At 41.2% G+C, this 19,026-nt stretch overlaps 1 protein-coding gene across 1 annotated transcript; it reads right to left on the reverse strand.

Annotated features, from left to right (window-relative positions):
* Window positions 1-603: 603 nt before the first annotated feature.
* LOC137892267 (apolipoprotein B-100-like) lies at window positions 604-14,710 on the reverse strand. The gene is made up of 26 exons (XM_068737288.1): window positions 14,610-14,710; window positions 14,196-14,240; window positions 13,835-13,947; window positions 13,594-13,739; window positions 13,294-13,441; window positions 12,723-12,875; window positions 12,312-12,436; window positions 11,842-11,927; window positions 11,278-11,728; window positions 11,043-11,160; window positions 10,796-10,942; window positions 10,480-10,691; window positions 10,131-10,350; window positions 9,658-9,831; window positions 9,359-9,562; window positions 9,092-9,259; window positions 8,725-8,930; window positions 8,422-8,592; window positions 8,089-8,219; window positions 7,765-7,966; window positions 7,501-7,673; window positions 7,216-7,391; window positions 7,004-7,119; window positions 6,524-6,897; window positions 2,033-6,399; window positions 604-1,917 (listed from the first exon to the last, which is right to left on the reverse strand). The coding sequence occupies exons 1-26, from the start codon at window positions 14,662-14,664 to the stop codon at window positions 799-801; spliced, it is 9,600 nt and encodes a 3,199-aa protein (XP_068593389.1). The 5' UTR covers window positions 14,665-14,710; the 3' UTR covers window positions 604-798.
* Between the last annotated feature and the right edge of the window lie 4,316 nt (window positions 14,711-19,026).

Genomic DNA, 19,026 nt, shown 5'->3' on the forward strand with positions numbered 1-19,026 from the left:
GAAAATACTTTTACATATGATGTTTAAAAGCATCTGCTGTGGAGTATTTTTTATACTGTTCTATTGCTACTTTTGCTTAAGTAAATTATCTGGATAACTGCTTATGATTACACATAGCCAATTGCCATTATTGAAAAGAAAAAAATTGTACATTTCAAAGGGTGAGTCCATTTTAAGACTCAAACTGACTCACTTATTCTCACCGTTTTATGATAAGAGAGCTTGTGTCACACAAGCTATTTGTGTATCTGCTAAATTTAGACATGAGGATACAAACGACTTACGTATGGACATGTTGCAGCGGTGCAGGGTGAGCTTTTTTAAATTATATATTGTAACTGTATTCACTATGTAGTTTTTTAATGAGTAACTATATATTTGTGATATTTAGGGAAGCAACTTTGACTCAAACTTCAGTGCTTCATGTCAGGAAAATGCTAATTTATGTATCTGGAGGAATATTAAATCTAAAGACAATTTTACCAGCATAGAAAAATCATATAGTACCTTCTCTTCCACTTAATTTTACAGGCATGCCAAGAAGTTAGATTTTTAGTCATTTATGTTAAATGATATACAATAAATGCACAGAGATGTACAGTATGCAGTAAAAACTGTCTTTATTGAAGGCAACATACATGTTTTTAAATAGTACAAGACACAAAGGGGGCACAATAGGACCAGAACAACTGGGAGTGAATTTAATTTGAAAACCAGAGCAGAGAGACATGCATCATGGTTACACAACAGACACAGTCAATACAAACACTGTAGTATATTCTGGTTATCCACAGTCGGTTAGTTCAATTTGGCAACAAATGGGATAGGAATGTTAACCTCCATCTGTCTGTCACCTACTCTCACAAAAGGTTCAACACTTTTGCTTTTTTCCTTAAGTGTCTTAATGACATTGTTGTGGATAGCATTCACACGTTTCACCATTAAGTCAATCCAGGACTGGATGTCAGCTTGAAGTTGTTCGAAAGAAATGTCAGCCAAAATATTCTGGAGCTTAGCTTTCACAGCGTTTAAATATTCTACAACAATTTTGTGGGCCTTTTCAACCTGCGTGGCAACATCAGCCAGGACATGAGAGTTGATGGCGTCATTGTATACATCAGTCACAAAGGTGGAGAGCTTCTCTACGTTCTGAGATTTAAGGGTTTGGAGAAACCTCTCGCTTTGTTCAGTGGTAAACTGCACAAATGCAGATAATTTATTAATGACATCTTCCAGCTGGATTTCCCCCACTTTCCTGACAATCACAACCACTTGGTCCTGAATTTTCCTCAAAGCTACAAACAAGTCGTCAAGAATTTCTCTTCCGCTGACAACGTTGTTCGAGCCAGGAAGGGTGAACTCAATGGCTCGGACATAATCAAGGACTGCTGTAAACATGGAGGCAATATACTCTGGAACCCTTTGAACAGCCTCTTCAGATACATCGGCAATAAAAGCACTATATTTCTGGTAGACCTCAAGCCCAGACAGCTTCTGTTCATACCCAGGAATCTGGAACTTGGTCTCTCTCAGAAATTTAACAACAGCATCCAGGACAATTTCAACTTTCTTTTGGTATTCTTTGAGAATCAAAATGGTCTTCTCTGTGACAGTTGTCATAAAATTAGAAGGACTTACTGCTGCAAAGTTGTCAACAGCCCTCTTGAACATCACTTTACCCTGATCTCTAGCCTGCTCAAAAGAACCCTCAAGGCTACTAGCTTGATTGCAGATTGTGTCGTATGTCCAGACAGCAGAATCAGACACCGTTTCCATGACTGTGGGCACCTGTTTCTTCAGTCCCAGCATCATCTCATATGGCATCTCCATGTTCCAGGTTGTCTGAAGGTTTAGCTTCTCAGAGTTCATCACAGACAGCTTCAGACCCAAGACATCAATGTCGTTTGTTGGCTCTGACTGTTTGGGATAGTAAACATGAAACAAATATTACTGAAATATAAATACACCATTCACATTGAAATTACAACCAAAGGTTATTAGTAAGCAAACAAGTAAGCAAAACCTCTCTTACCGGGTAGCGACCATAGAGTCTTGCTTTCACTTGTGCTGGGCGCTTCGTCTGCATTTGAAGTGCAATGAGTCCTGCAGATGGAGTGGACACAGACACAACAAGGCCTTCCTCTGAATTTCCAATCATCTCCTGATAGATTTCCATATTCAGGACAAGTAGATTGACCTTGGCTGAATTGGTGATGGAGGTATCCACAGCTTCATAGCTTAAGATGATGGTGCTGTCATGGTTTCCCTCAAGCATTGGATGTTTCACAGACAGGACAGAGGCCATTTTAAATCCACCGACCGTGTTCACATTGGCGTTGCCCTCAATCTTTCCAGTCAGAACCTCAAATTCAGAGGTTGAGGAAGCATCAAGTTTGATGATGATGCTGTCGTGGTTAAGGATGCTAGCATCAGTTTTGAGTGTGACCATTGTGGTTTTCATGGAGAACTCGTAGGTCAGATCACCCAGTACTGGAATCCTGATGCTCTGAATTTTGGGGCTCTTCATGTACTTCAGGTTGGAGTTCATGTCAAATGTCTGCTGAGTTGTGGTCAGGAGATTGCTCAGGCCAGTGTCTTCCCACAGAGAGTAGTCTTCCACTCTTGGTGTCTTCATGCCAACAAATGGCACAGTCATTTCAGGGATGGTGATAGGCTCCTTTAGTACATCCAGATTAGCTTCTCCATTGATCTGGGAAAATATGTTAATTTCTTCACCATTATCCATGGTGAAGTAATGGGAGTATTTGTACTGGTTGAATCTAGCCAGACCTGTCCAACTAGCCTTCTGCACTTCAGAGTTCAGGATCAAAGAGATGTCATCCTGGAGATCCATCTTTCCAGACAGCTTGAATGGAAGGGCAACCTTGACATTTCCCATGTTCTTGGTGTCAAACATAAGCTCACGACGTGTGATCAAAGCAAGTGCAGAGTTTGAGAGAGTTCCCTCAACCTGTCCAACTAGCTCTGCACTGTGAGAGGCAGTGAAATCAATTTTCAGGTCTCCAGCATTAGCCTGGAATTTGACATCTGCTACACTGCCCTTCATGAAAGGTGTTTCTGTCTCAAACTTGGCTTCAACAATTACATTGCGGAAAATAGAGATTTCAGCAACCACATTTTGATTCATTTTGAAGTGGCTGCTCTCTGTTGCTCCAGTGAAAGTCACTTTGGCTGTGCGGCGATCCATCACCACCTCCATGTCACTTTTGTGGGTTGCCTCATCTGAAAAGTCCTTAACTCCATATTTTCCATTGGCAAGATTGTTAATGGTCAGACTGGCAGAGCCAGCATCAAGCTGGAGGACGTTCTTCTGATTGATTGATGTTTCACTGAAGATGTTGAAAGGTGGCATATTGACATCATGTTTGTAGCTAGTCTCCACAGTGGCAGAAACTCCATCTTCAAGGGCAAAGATTGCATTGTTGACAAGCTCGGCAACATATAACTCAGTGTTAGCTTTTGCAGTAGTTTCAGCAGAAGCTTGAGCTGACAGGCCATTGAGAGTCATTGTTCCCTTATGGTCAAGTGTGAAACATGACTGGTCAAATTTGATGTTCTCAGAGAGGGACAGGTGACTCATCTTGGGCGCAGCCAAATGAGCACTGGCATCCAGTGTGAAGTCAAGAACTTTCAAAGTAGATGAAGCCTTTGAGTTAAGGTTGATTTTGAAATCTGTTGTAACTGATGTAGTTGTGGTATTCTCAAGGTCAGCAATGGTCGTGAGTGTGTAGTGAGGGGAGGTAACTCTGAACTCTCCATAGAGTTTTCCAAAACAGGGAATCTTGCTCATATCTGCAACTTTCTCTTTCAACTCTGTAGTGAATGTGTCATAATCAAAAGATTTAATATTCTGGACCATTCTCATGAAATAGTCACTCATGTCATCAATCAGCTGTTTGAAGTTAAAGGAATACAGCTCATTCACAAGCTCCTGAACAGGTGCCATAACTCTTTTGATCAAAGGCTCGATGTCAATTGACTTGAGAGCAGCAACAGCAGCCTGCATCTTTTCCCTCAACTGATACTGCTTCATAATTTTAACAACCTCATCCATCATGGCCCCAATCATCTTCTCAACGTCATAGCTGGAGAGGATCTCCTCTATTTTGGCATAAATTACATTGAAGTTGTTAGCAATGTTATGCTTCTTGATCCAAGCGATAATAGCATCCTTCATTGATTTCAGCACATTCATGACTTTGTCAGTTGGGAACTTGGCTGTCAGGTTGGTCATGAAATTTTCCATAGAGTTGACAAACTTTGTCAGGTCTTGGACAAAGAGGTTGAAGTCAAAGCTATCAATAACTTCCTTCAGTTCGGACACTTTGTTCTGCAATTTGGCACTGAGCTCATACTTGGTGTTGATGTCTTTCAGCATCTCAATGCTTTGGTCCATCAGCCTCATCATTGTGGACTTTATGTTTTCAATAACTTCAGGTAGATGCTCAATGAATGGGATCTGGACGAAGTGGCTGTCACTGTTCTTGTCATATTTCACAAATCCAGAGATGGCGTAATCTTCAGTGGCCTCACTGAAGAGAGGAGTTGAAACAGCTCCTGACATCTCAATACCCATTCTCTCTGCATTGTTAAAGGCATTAATTTCTTGGTCGAAAGTATGCTTGTTTACAGTGGATGCCATCTTCAGTGTGACACTTTGCTCTTGGAGGCTCAGCATGCTGTTGAATTTGTTGTCTATATTGGTCTTAATAGGGTATCCGGCTTCCAGTTGATGGGTGGTTGAGGCTCTGTATTCAAATGAATTTGTGAACAGCAGGGGTTCTGCCTTTAAGAGGAATTTGCTGTATAGTTCGCCACTCTGCTCACCATAGAGATACAATTCACCATTTGAGTTGAAAATGGCATCAATGTTCAGAATGAAGGGTGCTGCAACAGTTTTGACTGTACTGTCCATACGAAGAACTGGTGAGTTGAAGTTAGCCACATTGTTGAATTTCATGGTCAGACCAACAAGTTCCATATCAGTGGTATGTGTCATTTGAGCTCCCAGGAGTTTACCGTTGGTATTGCACTTTGCAGAAAAGACCATATCAACAAACTTGACTTCATAAGTGTGCTTGAGCTCTTCCTCTGAAAAGACTCCCATCATTGTTCCAGTCAGCTCCATGTTGTAGGGCTCTGCCTTGAACAGGGCATCATTCACAAAGTTGATCTCCATGATCTTCAGGTCATTCTTCACATTAACTGAGGCAGTCAAATGCTCCATGTTAACTGCGATGTCATGCATGTAGGAGTTCCTCTCATTAAGGAAGTTGTCAGTCTTGGAGCGAAGCATGAAAGACCTCAGTGTAAGAGACAATGAGTTGGTATTTTCGGTCCTCATCTCGTTGAGAGATCCAACTATGTTGTTGGAGAGGATCAAGCCATCTTCATTCAGTCTGAGGTTCACTCTGTTCCTGGTGTTGATGTCAAAGAGGTTACCCTTAAGGATGCCGTTGAGATACACGTCTGTGCTTGCAATTTTTCCCTCAACATTGAGCTCAGCTTTGTTCTCTTTAATGGCTCCCTTAGTGGTGAGAGACACGGTGGCACCAGCGGTGTCAACTCCGCCGTGGAAAACATTCTCGAAGGTCATTGGGCTGTGCTGAGCAGTTGTTGTACAGCTGGTGGTCAGGCCATTCATGTTCATGGCCAAGGTTGCCTTGTGAGAGGCAAGGCTTGAGAAGACGTTCAAAGAAGCATCACAATTGATCTCCAAGCCGGAGGGGTTCATGGACCCAGTGAACAAAGAGTAGGCACGGTTCACTGTGTCATCAGCTTGATTCTCTATCCTGAGGCTGGCCTGTCCATCAGAGGCAGAGAACTCTATTTGGCTACGAACCATTCGCTCATCAGCCTTGGTCACAGAGTCAGACTGGATGGTAAGCTTGACATCTTTGTAGTTAAGACTCATTTTGGTGGTGTGCTTGATGGGGTTAGTATTCATATTGGTGTTAGACTCAATCATAAGTTCCTCATTTGCATATGATGCCTTGATCTGGTTGGCAGCCTTCAGGATTTCAGAGTTCACCCTCAGTGTACTCTCCAGTTTAGCTTCTTTCTTTGCTGGCTCAACAGAGAAGGTGTGGAGATAAGTGGTGCTAGCAGTCATGGATCCAACAGACACACTTCCATCTGTGTTGATATCTCCAGAGAGTATGTTTGAATCTAGGGTGACCTGGGTGGTAGTAGTCAGCGATGCCTCCAGGCCCACAGGGGCGACGACATAGATGTTATACCTTCCTGTTGACATTACATTGTCTGTGACAGCAAGGGTTTCCAACACATTAAAACCTGTGTTCATTAGCATATGGTTCAGGGAACCATCAATGGTGAATGTAATCGTCTTCTCTGTTGTGTCTTTGATTGTTGTAGCTCCTGTAAAACAGATAAAACAGGAAAACATTAATAAAATAAATAGTAATAGTTATTTCGTTTCTCTAGAGTTAAATAACAAATGTATAATTCTTTTAATTAAAAGACAAAAAAAAGATAAAATTACCTTCCGTTGAGAAGGAGAGAAGTTTGATTGGACTGTCAGCCATGACGCTGAACTTTGCCAAGTAGCTAGGAGACTCTGCAGTGTTGTTACCAGCAGACACAGTTGCCTCCCAGTTATAATAGTTGCTGTTGACCTTGGCAGAGGCCTCCACCATTCCCATCAGAGGCAGGGTGAGATCATATTCAGAGGGGATGGTAAAAGTGGGGATTTGGATCTCTTTTGAGGCAACCTCCATGCCCAGCTGAGGCATTGAGATGCGTGGGGAGTTGACCATTGGAGGTATCCTTAGCTCCTCAGATGATTTGCCTCCAAGAGGTAGAGGGACAGTGATGGTCAAACGGTCCTGGTTGAACTTGTATTTGAATGTGCTATCACTGGTGAAAGGAATAAAGCAGAGCATCTGTTATTATGTCATTTAAAATTGACATTCAACTGGTGAGTAAATAATGATATTCATCATCAGATATGGGGTTTACTTACACATTCATGAATAGATTTTCAGGCATGGAGGGCATTTCCACACTTGCGATTCTGTTCCTCAGAGTCTCAACATAGGGAACATCAGCTGAGATCTTGTCCATCCAGATATCACTGGCCTGAGGGAAAAAGCACCACATTTCTCATGCTTTAGTCTGGAAGAACTAGAACTAAGTCAAGGTCTGACATAATTGTATTGATTATATTCTTTTCACCTCAACTGCCTTGTTGAAGACATGACGCAGTTTCATGTCTGTCTTGACAACCTGCTGGTCCATGACATCATCCGTCAACTGCCTGAGCCAGGCCTGAAGGGCTTCAGTGTAAGGCACCAGGATCTTAGTATCAGCATTCATGTTGGACATCAGCTGAATCTCAGCCTGGTCTTCACCTAAGATACAAAGCATTTAGCATTTTACTTTTGAGACAGTGTTTGAGACAAATGCCCGAAATTATAAATCTCTAAAGTCCATTAGTAGTATTTTCTTGAGCAGACATACCATATTTGAATGTGACTGCCTGAATGGAGGAGGTCTCTGGGAGTTTGACATCACTTTTGATCTCCATGGTGAGACCATCAGCATTGCTCATGGTAGCAGTGATGGCGGCATCAGTCTTGAGTGAGGGAACTGACAGCTGAACCTGCAGCATGCCATCAGTCATGGCCTGAAGCCTGTAATTAATAGAGAACAAAATGATTAAGTCAATGCCTCTATTATTTATTGACAGTGTGTTAAACAAAGATTTTAGCTGGGTTGACTCACTTAGCACGGCCAATCAGAGAGAGCTGGGGCACATTCTTGTTGGTGATCTCGAGGATAATGGATTTGCCTTTGGCACTGCTGTCGGTCATGCCAATCTTAACGCCGGCCTCAACATCAATGTCAGGTACCTGAATTTGGGTGGTGAAGACGTTCCTGTTCCTGTTGTACTTCATGGTGGCGGTAGCCTCGGTAGGCTGAGAACCTAAAGTGGGCAAAAGTATAGCTTGATCACTCATGTATGTAACCCTATACAAATGAAAAAGGAAGATATTATGGCATATAGAACAACGTATTATAATGTCTTTCCAAAAAAGATGCTCATACCCTCAGCTCTCAGAGCCAACTTCAAAGAATCAACCTTCTGGTGGCTGTCCTTTCCTTCGCTGAGGAGTTTGTAGGCGATGGTGGCTGTGTACTCAGACACTTCTTCAGAAGGCTCGAAGTCCACAGCAAACCTAGGTTGAAAAGAGTTACATTTAAAAAGTGAAATCTTCCATGATATTGTGCTTGCGTATCAAACTTTGACTACTTCTGCTAAACCGAGTCGAGGCACAATTAAATTACCATTTCCTTATGACATGATAATCAATCAGTATGTTGCAACCATTGATATTAAAATTGACAAAATAATCACAGATTCTTCAAAGAACAACTTACTTGGTCTCTCCATTCAAGGGGAAGTATGGAACAGCAGTATTATCTCCAGTGCTGGCACGGGGTGTTTTGATGCAGTATCTGATTCCAGAGAAAAGGGGTCTGCAGCTTGCTTCACCCTCTGTGTTTGTGATGACTGCAGCTTGACCAGCACCCACAATCTGCACTTTATTGCTTTTTCAAAGAAAAAAACAGCAAAATCAGTTTCCATCTTCAACATTCTGTATTAAATATTGCCTATCTACTACTAAATCACTTTTAATTCATGAAATATAATTTATGAATGTATTTTGTGTTATTTGTTACCTGATGCTCAAGAGCTTAGTGGTGCCTTGTGGGGCGGGTATCGAAAGCTTGACCTGGTCCTGCTCCATGGTGATCTTGGCATTCAGTGTGCTCTCGTGGTACATGTTGGTGTGCATCTCAACAGCGGACTCAACAAATTCAGGGACATGGACTCCCATCTTAGTCACAAACTTAACTCCAACAGAGGGTGAGAACAGCAGCTCCTTCTGTGAAAAAAAATAGATCACATGAATTTAAATAGGTTGCAAAGTCAAAAGAAGATATAAAATTCCAGCATTTTTTGCAGGACATTTAAAGAAGTACATCAATAAAACAGCAAAAGCATAATGATAACACTTTAGTTGAGGACAAAAAATGGAAAACTTACCATGTTTGGAGCCATGCGAAGGCCTCCCTTTGCTCCAGGAGCGAAGGTACCAGACAAAGCAAATGTCAGAGGCAGGCCAGATGCTGTTGGCATGATCAATTTGTTGTCCATAAAGATGTAATGGGCAAAGATCTCATTGTCAGTGCTTGACATCAGATTAGCCACAACCTGATAAAAAAAAAAAAGGTCAATTTGAATTCTCTCTCACTGCGGTAAAGAAAAAGACAGGTGGTACATTAAGTGTATAACAGGAGTACAGAACAGTACCGTTGTAGGAATAATCTTCATGAAAATTTCTGCATACATCATTGCGTTTTCAGCAATAAACTTCAGATCGCTGCCCTTGATGTAGCCAAGCTCAGTTTCCATGATCTTCAGGTAGGCCATGGCCTCTGGAGACTCTTGACTCTGCAAATCCTTTACCAGCTTGTTGAAGTTGCGAACAACTTCTCTCACAAGATTTTCGGGAATCTACAAAAAGTTGGATTAGTTGTGGTGGTGTCAGTGGAAATGATAATAACTCGGACTAAGTGTGTTTAACAGAAATAACAACACACAAGATGTACCTTTTGTCCTTCTGTGTCCAGGGGAGACACCCATTTCTCCAGTTCCTCTTTCATCTTTGGTGGTATCTTGTTTAAAGTCCAGTACAAAGTCTTGGCCAAAGTGTCAGGGAAGAACCCGTTCTTTCCAAACAAAGCATCAATGGTTGGCTCAAAGCCCCTTCCTTCCATGCCAAACTATTGGAAACATAAAACAATTATATTAAAAAAAACCAGTGTGGGTTTAGGGTGATACAGTCTGAATCTGGGCCAAATAATTCATTTACAAATGCTAGTTAGCTTTTACTTCAGGGGCAGATGGGTAAGGTTGGCCATAATTGACTGAAAAAAAGTGCAGCAGAACAAATAAAAGTAATAATAACAAGAAGACACCTATGAATGTAGTCTTCGGCTGCTAGATTTTTTTAGTAAGTGTAAAACAAAAATTTGAAACAGCAATAAATGACTCGATTATTATGATCTACAGTATTACATACCTCCCAAAGATCTATGTCGTAACCAAAAGCTTTCAATGTAGTTTCCAGCAACACCTCCCTTGGCAAGTGGCTACTGGGATCAAAGACAATGTTTCCCAGGACGTCAGCCTGCATGCTCTTTTGTGCCAGGCCCAGCTTGTAGTTGCGAGACTTTGTGGTGTAGTCGCTGTGTGTGGTGACGTCAGTGTCCTGCAGGGCGTCCATTATCTTCTGACCAAGCCTGGGTTAAAAATGAAATAAATACAAAAAAATCAGTTGAATGTAAGAAGTTGGGTTGTTAAATCAGCACAGCACTTCCAGTAAAGAAAGCATAGATGGTGCTGTCAGTTACACGGTGCTCTATTCTTACTTCTGGGTCTCTGAATCAGTGGAGGAAATGATGTTGTAGACATGGGAGGTCACAAAGGCCTTGACCTGCATGTTCTGCTCCTGCGTAAGCAGCTTCTTCACCATCTGAATGTCACTGTCCTGGGGGTTCCTCATCAGGATCAGGTAAGCTGCCAGACGCTTCTGCACAGCACCCTTGGGGTACTGGCTGACCCTCTGGAGGTTAGAACGAACCTGGATAGAAAAACAACAGTAGCGTGTTTGTCATTGTGGAAACGCCACACTATAAAATTGGGAATCTAGGATATTGTCCACCTGCGGTGGGGGATGATAGTTACCTCATCTGTCGGTGACATGCGTCTGAAAGCCTGGATGGCAGCCAGCTGCACAGACAGTGTGGTTGCAGGCTGTCTCATGCACTTCAGCAGGGTGGTCTTTATATCAGGGTCAGCAGCCTCCATTGCCCTTCCCATGTTACCAACAACCTGGATGGAATAGTAGAAGACAATAAGAAAAAACATGGAATTGGAGGTTGCCATAAAAGTTATGTTCGTAAGCGGTCTGTGTTCACAGCTGGTTACCTACCCTCAAGGTCAGGAAGGTAAGCTCTTTCTCTCCAGCGCAGTCCACGCCCAGGAGGGACACCATGAACTCAGAGACAGCAGTGATCTCGGGGGTGATCACGCTACTAGCTAGGTACAGCCTAGTGACAAAGTTGGACATTAGTGATTCATTTACAATATAAATCCCCACTCACTGCTACGGTATTGAGGAGGACTTTCTTCAGATTTAAAAAAAGATCTTATGTAAGTTTACTCACTTCCTGACAGCGTTGCTCAGGGCATACATGATGGGTTTGCTCTGCTTGTACTGAGCCATTGCCAGCATGTCTTTCACCATGAGGCTGGAGGGGTTAGCCAGCATTCCCAGGGCGTAGACAGTAGCATCAACCTCAAGAGAAGCATTGTTAAAGGTCCTGAGAATCTTCAGCATGGCGCTGGTGCATTCTGGGCTGCCACACTGAGTCAAAGCTTGCCAAGTCAGAAATTGGGACATTTCCATCATTTCGACGGTAGCCGATCCCAAGACGTCAACTTTCAGGCCACGCAGCTCAGACACCAGCTTGTTGAAGAGGCCGGCACGTTCCTCGCCCTCCGTGGTCTGTGACAGGGTGTTCAGCTGCTGCATGGTGGCAATGGCAGCATCCTTGGTCTGCACGGGAGACTTGTCGTCAGCAACATCCATGACCAACATGTGGATGCTGTTCCCATCTGCAGAGAGTTATATCCCAAACAATAAGAAAATGCAGCAAAATTTGACAAAATTGACACATTGAGCATTTTTTTAATATTTTACAAACTATTTTTACAACCAAAACACTCACCGGTGTCAAAGATTCTGTCATTGATCTTGCCGGTCTCTCTTAGAATCACAGTCTGTTCCACCAGAGTAGAAATTCCATATTCATTACTGTTTGTAGAAAATGAGAAAATTTCATGAAATGGTCATGGTCAATAGGAAAAAAAAATATTTTATTATATATAAATATATATTGTTGGTTTGGAACTTTTTGGAAATATAGACCAGTTAGGAGAATATAATGTTTGCACAACAACATTTATACAAACTTACCAAAAGCACTTTTTCTAAAGCATATGTAAGTCAAGAAATGTCCTAAACTCTACACAAATAATAAAACAAACCTACATTAACATTGTCAATTTTTGCTCTCAAGAAGTGGGAAGTATGGCTCTCTGCCCATTCTAGAAATTGGTCACTTTTGAAGCCTGAAAGACTTGGTAAATGTGAAACTCCTCTATTAATTAGTGCATTCGTTATTGTTTTACAACTTACTTGTGGGAGAGGGGCAGGAAGATGTGTTTCTCTGTGCAGCTTCCACTGGTCATGTGCTTCTTCTGGTTGTCAAACTTGTAGTTACAAGTCTGGGTGCTGCTAATCATCTTGGACAGAGGGTAGTTCTGATGGTAGAAAGACAACAACGTTTTGTTATTTTATGATGAAGAGCAGACTGCTGGAAAACAGTGAAGAAAATAGCAGGTTGAAAGTGTTTAGGATGTTTTAGTTTTCAGTTATTTTTATTGTATTTTTTCTGGCATTGTAGGGCAATCCATCAGTGGATTTATACCGTGAGAATACAGCTTCTTTTAATTGATATTATGCTATTGAATCCTGTACTCAATCTAAACAACTCTTGGCTTTAGTTTGTGATAGCGCCAGTATGAGGTTGTTGCTTTAATCTCTTACCATGCCAGTGATGAGGGCCAAGGGACTGGTGACCTGCTTGGGGGCATGGAAAAAGTAACATTTGGAAAGATCCCTGCTGACAGTCACATCGGTGGCAATGTCCTCTCTGGCGTTGACGCTGAAGTCAGTGGGGCACACTCCATGCACGGTGGACTGAAAATGAGAAGAGGCATCATCAATACTGAGGATCTTGGAAACATTTCAAAAAACAAAGTGTGTGATAAACATGCTTTTTGTCCTTAAGCAATCTCCCTGAACATGATTAACGCTTGGTCTGAAAGACTGCCCCCTATTATGAGAGCAGGTGAGGTCATTAGCAAGATAAAACGTGTCGAGGGACTTTGACCTGCAGCTGAAGATTGTCATCGTTAGAACACGTTACAGAAGTGTATTTATCACCTGTGACTGGGACAGCTTATCTGCTTATTGTGCAACTTGTTTATCTTTGCATGAGTCTTCATCACAATCAGAATCAATCTCTACATGGTGACTCTGACCTGGATCGATTGGTAACAGCTGTAAATACTGACAAAACAAAAAAACAAAGCTGTAAAACAGTGACGAGAGCTACCATTTCGTTGTTCTTCTCCTCTTCCATTGCTGGCACGATGAGAGCAGAGATGATTCCCCTCTTGATGTTCAGGATGTTGACAGGCTCATCGTTCTCCGAGTAGAGTTGGACATCAGTCTGTCCTTCGATTGTAATCTTCAAGGAGTTCCTGTTGACGTGGACAGATCATCATTTACAACCTGCCATTTAGTCCTTCTCTTTCATTTCTACAATCTTAGCCACTTTTCTGATCACGCAGTCCTCAGTTTTAGGACTAAATGATACAGCTGAATATACATATTTGCTGGAAACATAACTTACTTGGCCATAGCAGCGCTGAATGCATCAGCTCCCTCAGCAGGACGATACACCGCGTTGCCTTCTGCGTCCATGCCAAAGATCTCGCTCAGAGTGCACTCCGTTGTACGGAGGATGAAGCTACAGGTCTGGGGCACTTCAACCTCAACCTGCGCGGCAGAATTAACAGGTTTTCTTAGTACTAATGGTTTCTAATCAGGGTCAACAGAGTGTTTGCAATAGGGATCGGGGCAGCGTGACATACTTTGCAGGAGATTTTGGGGCCGCTCTTATCTTTGGTGGCTCCGTTGACGCCGTTAAAGGTTTCAGCTTCGTAGTTGTACACATACCGCCGGAAGTTTTTGAACCTTTTCCCCACTAAAACATATTTGAAACATCAGTTAGAGCTCTGTAACGTTAACGTTGAATACACTGTACAACAGACTTTGAATCACTTGAACACTAAGATAACATGACACATGATTACTGTCAGGTGAGCTCATCAGCGAGCGTTCAAAGGTAGAACTTTTGTTAAGTATAATCATCATTTGCAGGCATCCCTAATATAGTTGACAAGTTAAATCACATCTTATAATAATTTTGTTAAGATTGAAAAGGCAACTCACAATGGCAAACTGGAGATTGTTCCTCAACACTTCCCACATCTTGCTCTGCAAAGGATGAAAACATTTGTTTTCTTGACATTTTAAAAAGCCACAAGCTGCTCTAAAACTTAGATGAGAAATTGAATACTAAATTATATAAAATCAATATTTATACATACAATTAAACCATTACTAAGTGTTTTGTGTTAGTCATTTAAAAATGATTGGAATAGTCACAACTTACACAACTAAACTATAAATAAAACTCAATTAGGTATTTTCAAACAAAAACAGAAGCATTGCAAAAAGGAAATCATCCGCTCTTTTTTTAAAAACCAAGCAATAAACAGATAATAACTGTTTTCTCCAAAGTAGATTTACCATTAAAATAGCATACTATATCCATTAGCTTCATAATAGAAACAAAATACTTACGGGCTAGTGTGTATGTGGCCAACAGCAGCAAAACGCAGAGCTTGGTACTCCCCATGACGGGCTTAGTAAAGCTCCCGAAGGCCTTAAGGTAAGAAGAGTCTTCCTCTTTCTGTGAAGACTAATTCTCGTGCTTTGGTCCCTTGGCTTTTATAGTTCTCCAATCTTACTGTATGTGATCACCAGGACTTGCAAATGTGTTGCCCTGGTTCCAAAGTTTGAGCAGTCCTTGTGGCAGGCCAAAGGTTAAAGCGTTTCACAAACTAAGACTTGACTGTCAGCACTGGGTGGGGGTGTTCTATGTGATCGTGTTATGTTACCTCTCCTTCAGCCATTAGGCTGATTTTAATGGAGAAATGAATAAATTCATGTTTATCACACATCTTTATTTAAAAAGAAACATGTTTGTATATCAGATCAACGTTATATTACAGCTCATTTATCGCAAATCACTAACTTTTATTGCTTGTTATTGCTCAGCAGCTCTTTATTGACTTTAAGCCCAAATGTTACACTATAGTGTCCTCTCTGAACATTCACAAATACATGAAGGCCTCTCACAGAAAGTCAAGTAAGCCCCCCCCCCCCATGTCTGCTGAACAATTAATCTATTTCACAGAGAATGGAAACCTTCTTACCTGCTGCTTTTGTTACAGCACTTGGAGAGTTGTATCACTATATATCAGAGTATGTCTTAAAGCTATAGCATCGGCTCTTTTATGATCCTATATGATCTTTTTTTAGGCTGTTTCATGCCATGCTAATGATCAGATTTGAAATATCACACAATATCATCATTTATTTTAATATTTTAAGCACAGGCGTAACATCTGACATTAACAATGGCTGCATACCATTTAGGTGTGCCAGTTCCTGAGGCCTGCCATAGCGCATTGTGTCTAACTGACATGGCTTACTGGAACACCTCAATGGAACACAGTCATTTTTAGCGTTATTAGTGGGTTGGGCATTTCCTGCTATGGGAAGTCAAAATGTCTCCCACAAACAAAGTCTATTCCTTTTCTTAAATTACAGTCAACTGAATCACTTTGGACAGTGGGTCAGAAAAAAAAACAAGACATTTGGAAGTGTCATTTTGAGCTCTGGGTGACTGTGGTGGGCACAGTTCAACCAGTATTTTGCAAGCATCCCTAAAATAGTTGACAATTAGCTCCACCTCAACCAACCACAGGAGTAACGTGCTGCTTGAACAAGAATGCATGAGTAATACTGTATCGTACGTACGCTCACAGGGGCCATTTTTAGAAATTGAATAGTTTTACTTTTGATACTTTAAGTACATTTGACCTGATAATACTTATACACTTTTACGGTAACATTTTTCAGGACTTAAGAGCCTTTCACACAGAAACGCGCTCTGAAAACCCAATATTTACAATGGCTTCCATAATGGCTTATCGCAGAGTCGAGCCAAGTGCTACACTACTACCACTTTGCACTTTGCAGTGGCGGTGTGGACTGCCCCCACGGTCACAACAAATTGGCAGTACACAGAGTCTTCACATACACCCTCTGATGACGAAATCTATGTCATGCCGACCCGAGTAAAACTTTGCGTACTCATGGAAGTACTTTTTTTTTAGAGTTATATTGGTACATTTACTTAACTGTAGAATCTGATACCGATGAGAAGCAACAAACATTTACATAAAATCACTCCAGAGATAGCTAAAGCCTTATTTCAGTCTAAAATGATGTGTATGACTTTTCTTTGTGGCTCAATATAATTAGAATTTCACAGAAAGTACATGACTGCCTTTGTCAGGTTCAGGTATTATTTATTCTACGATATATCCTGCTATTCAAAAGTAGGCCTCTATGCTTGGCTTAATAACTCACTGTGGCTCAGACGCTGTTCCTTAATGTTAAATTTACTCAAAAGAAAAAGGTACAGTGAAGCAAAGTTCTTTCACACACTGGATTTAATGTTACAGTCGAGCAGTACATTTGTGTGTTCATTTTTTGTTGATCAAAAAGACAGGTGTCTTAACATGCTTGGTTAACCTTTAACTTACTAAGAGATGTCCAGGACAGCTGTTTGATCAGAATTAGAACAGAGGTAAACTCAAGATAAGTAATCAGGCAGAAGAATCCTGAAGTTGCACAAGAGTCACAACAGCAGAAGGTACAGTGACTACAGCACCTACAACATATCTCACTGGGCCTGGAGCAAATGGTTATAATATAGAGTTATACTAATACAAAGAAATTGTGGGACAATTAATAGGGCAGTTCTAAAATGAGCCTTTTTCTGGGGTTGTTGTGATAAAAAAAACCACAAGTCATATTTTCAAATCACGACCAGATATAAAAAGTGTGTGGACAAGCGTCAACAAATATCTAAATAATGAGGATTTGCTGTATGAAACCTTGGATTTGCACAACAATTTTTAGACCAATCGCTAATCACAGCTGCTGAGTCCTGTGTGAAAATGTGTATGACGTTTCCATATTTGAGGGATATTCTAGGCCTAAATATTTGGCTTTTACACCTAACCAAAACTAATGCTGTCTAATACAACAGCGGTGCAACAAAGCCTACCATACCTGAAGGTTATGATGACATTGTATGTATTGGTTTAATTGTTCATTGATATAAAATGGGGTGGCTAAAAGATGAGCATTACAAACGTTTTTTGTCTGGTTTCACTTCATGCAGTATCTTCTATGACAACTATGCAGATGTTTGCAGGTGGGATGAAACACATCTTTAAACACTTTACTTTTTTAACTGGCAATATAAGACTTTCATACCTGATTTTTAAAGGAAAGGGATAACAATGTCCTTATTTCCTGCCACTGCGGCTATAATTTTGGACTAACTTTAACGGCTACTTACTCAACTGGCATCTCCATCGGCGTTATATCGACGGGGACACGTCCGTGTATGTTTTGACGTTTTGATAGTTTGAGAACCAAATTCAAATCACGAGCCGACTTTGCAAATCCCCTCGTTATTCTCTTGAAGAGAGTCGCAAAGCAAGACCGGAAGTACGAGTATATCAAAATAAAAGCCAATGAGCGTATGCAAGAACATTTCATTTACAGCCTAAGTTGCTGTATGGGAGTATGTTAAAACAACAGAAACAGTATTCGACCAACATCGTGCTGGAGTCAAAGACAAAGTGAGTTGACTGATTCATTTGAATAAGTGTTAACGCTATGTAGTTAGCGCGCCATAAAACGAGGCTGTGCACGAGACACAAAGGGCTGAGGCCCTGTTCTTTATTTGTGGAAAACCATGCTTGTGTGAAAAACTATGGTTTAAAAACGTATGCTGCATTAGGCTGAAGTGGTTTGAGCTACCCCTACTCTCACAGGTGTTACCAGGTGTAGAGGGTTACAGTTTCGTTAGTTGTTTTCAATGGGAAAAGTCGTCAGATTTATTAGGCCACGTGATTTTGCATATTCGTGACACCATCACGTAGCTATATCATTTTAAAAAAATGATCTAAACTTAATTGACAATACTTGGCAGTATCATCAGCTACACTTATTTTCACAAGTTGTTATTGTCTCCTCAATATGCATCTAAATCTACTTTGAATTTGAATTTGAATTCGAAATTCAAATTCAACACATTTAGCCTCTGGTAAAGTGATTGCACCTGAGTAGGACATTTCATTTTCTGGGTGGTTGTTTTTTAGTTGTTTCTTCCTGCGGTGTGGTCAGGTGACCCTTCCGGTGGGGGCCTCTAACTTTATCGTTCAAGATAAATAAATGAATAGTGATTAAAAATCATTTAGATAGCTTGATAAGTTAAAAGGCAAGGATGCTACTTTTCAACTACCAACATGGCCATATCAATATATTCAGACAGCTTGCTGCCCGGTTAACTTCTTTGTGTGTGTGTGTGTGTGTGTGTGTGTGTGTGTGTGTGTGTGTGTGTGTGTGTGTGTGTGTGTGTGTACGTGTGCGTGTGTCTGTGTCTGGAAGCCTCAACGTTGGAACATTGTGCTTCTTGCAAGAACCACCAGATTCCTTCTCATAATCTTAAGAGCTCTGTTCCAATCAGGACAGTGCTTAACAACAGAACAACTATCTAATGCTGTGTCCTTGTGTGCCTCTCACCTGTACTTTGAATGTGCAGATGGGTTTTGCAAGACTGGTGTTGAGCCGAGACTGTTGTGACAGTGTTTAGACGGAGAGTTCTGGTTCTGGTTTTCCCAGTGGTTGTGGGTGCAAATGAGTCCCTCAAGGTGCTGAAAATCATGACTTGACTATTATATAAATGCGTATCTGAGCACCAAAGTAGAGGCTGGTAAACATGTTGTTGAGTTATCTTATTGTTGCTCCCATCAGTTAATGTGTAATTCTACATATCTGTGTTTGTTTGTCTGTTGGCAAACAGCAGGCTTTAGAAATTGCATAACTGACAATGAACCAATATTAATGGGCC

This window comes from Cebidichthys violaceus, unplaced genomic scaffold (genome assembly GCF_023349555.1).
Source record: "Cebidichthys violaceus isolate CVI_PGR_0920_01 unplaced genomic scaffold, fCebVio1.0.p SCAF_78, whole genome shotgun sequence".
Lineage (NCBI taxonomy): Eukaryota > Metazoa > Chordata > Actinopteri > Perciformes > Stichaeidae > Cebidichthys > Cebidichthys violaceus.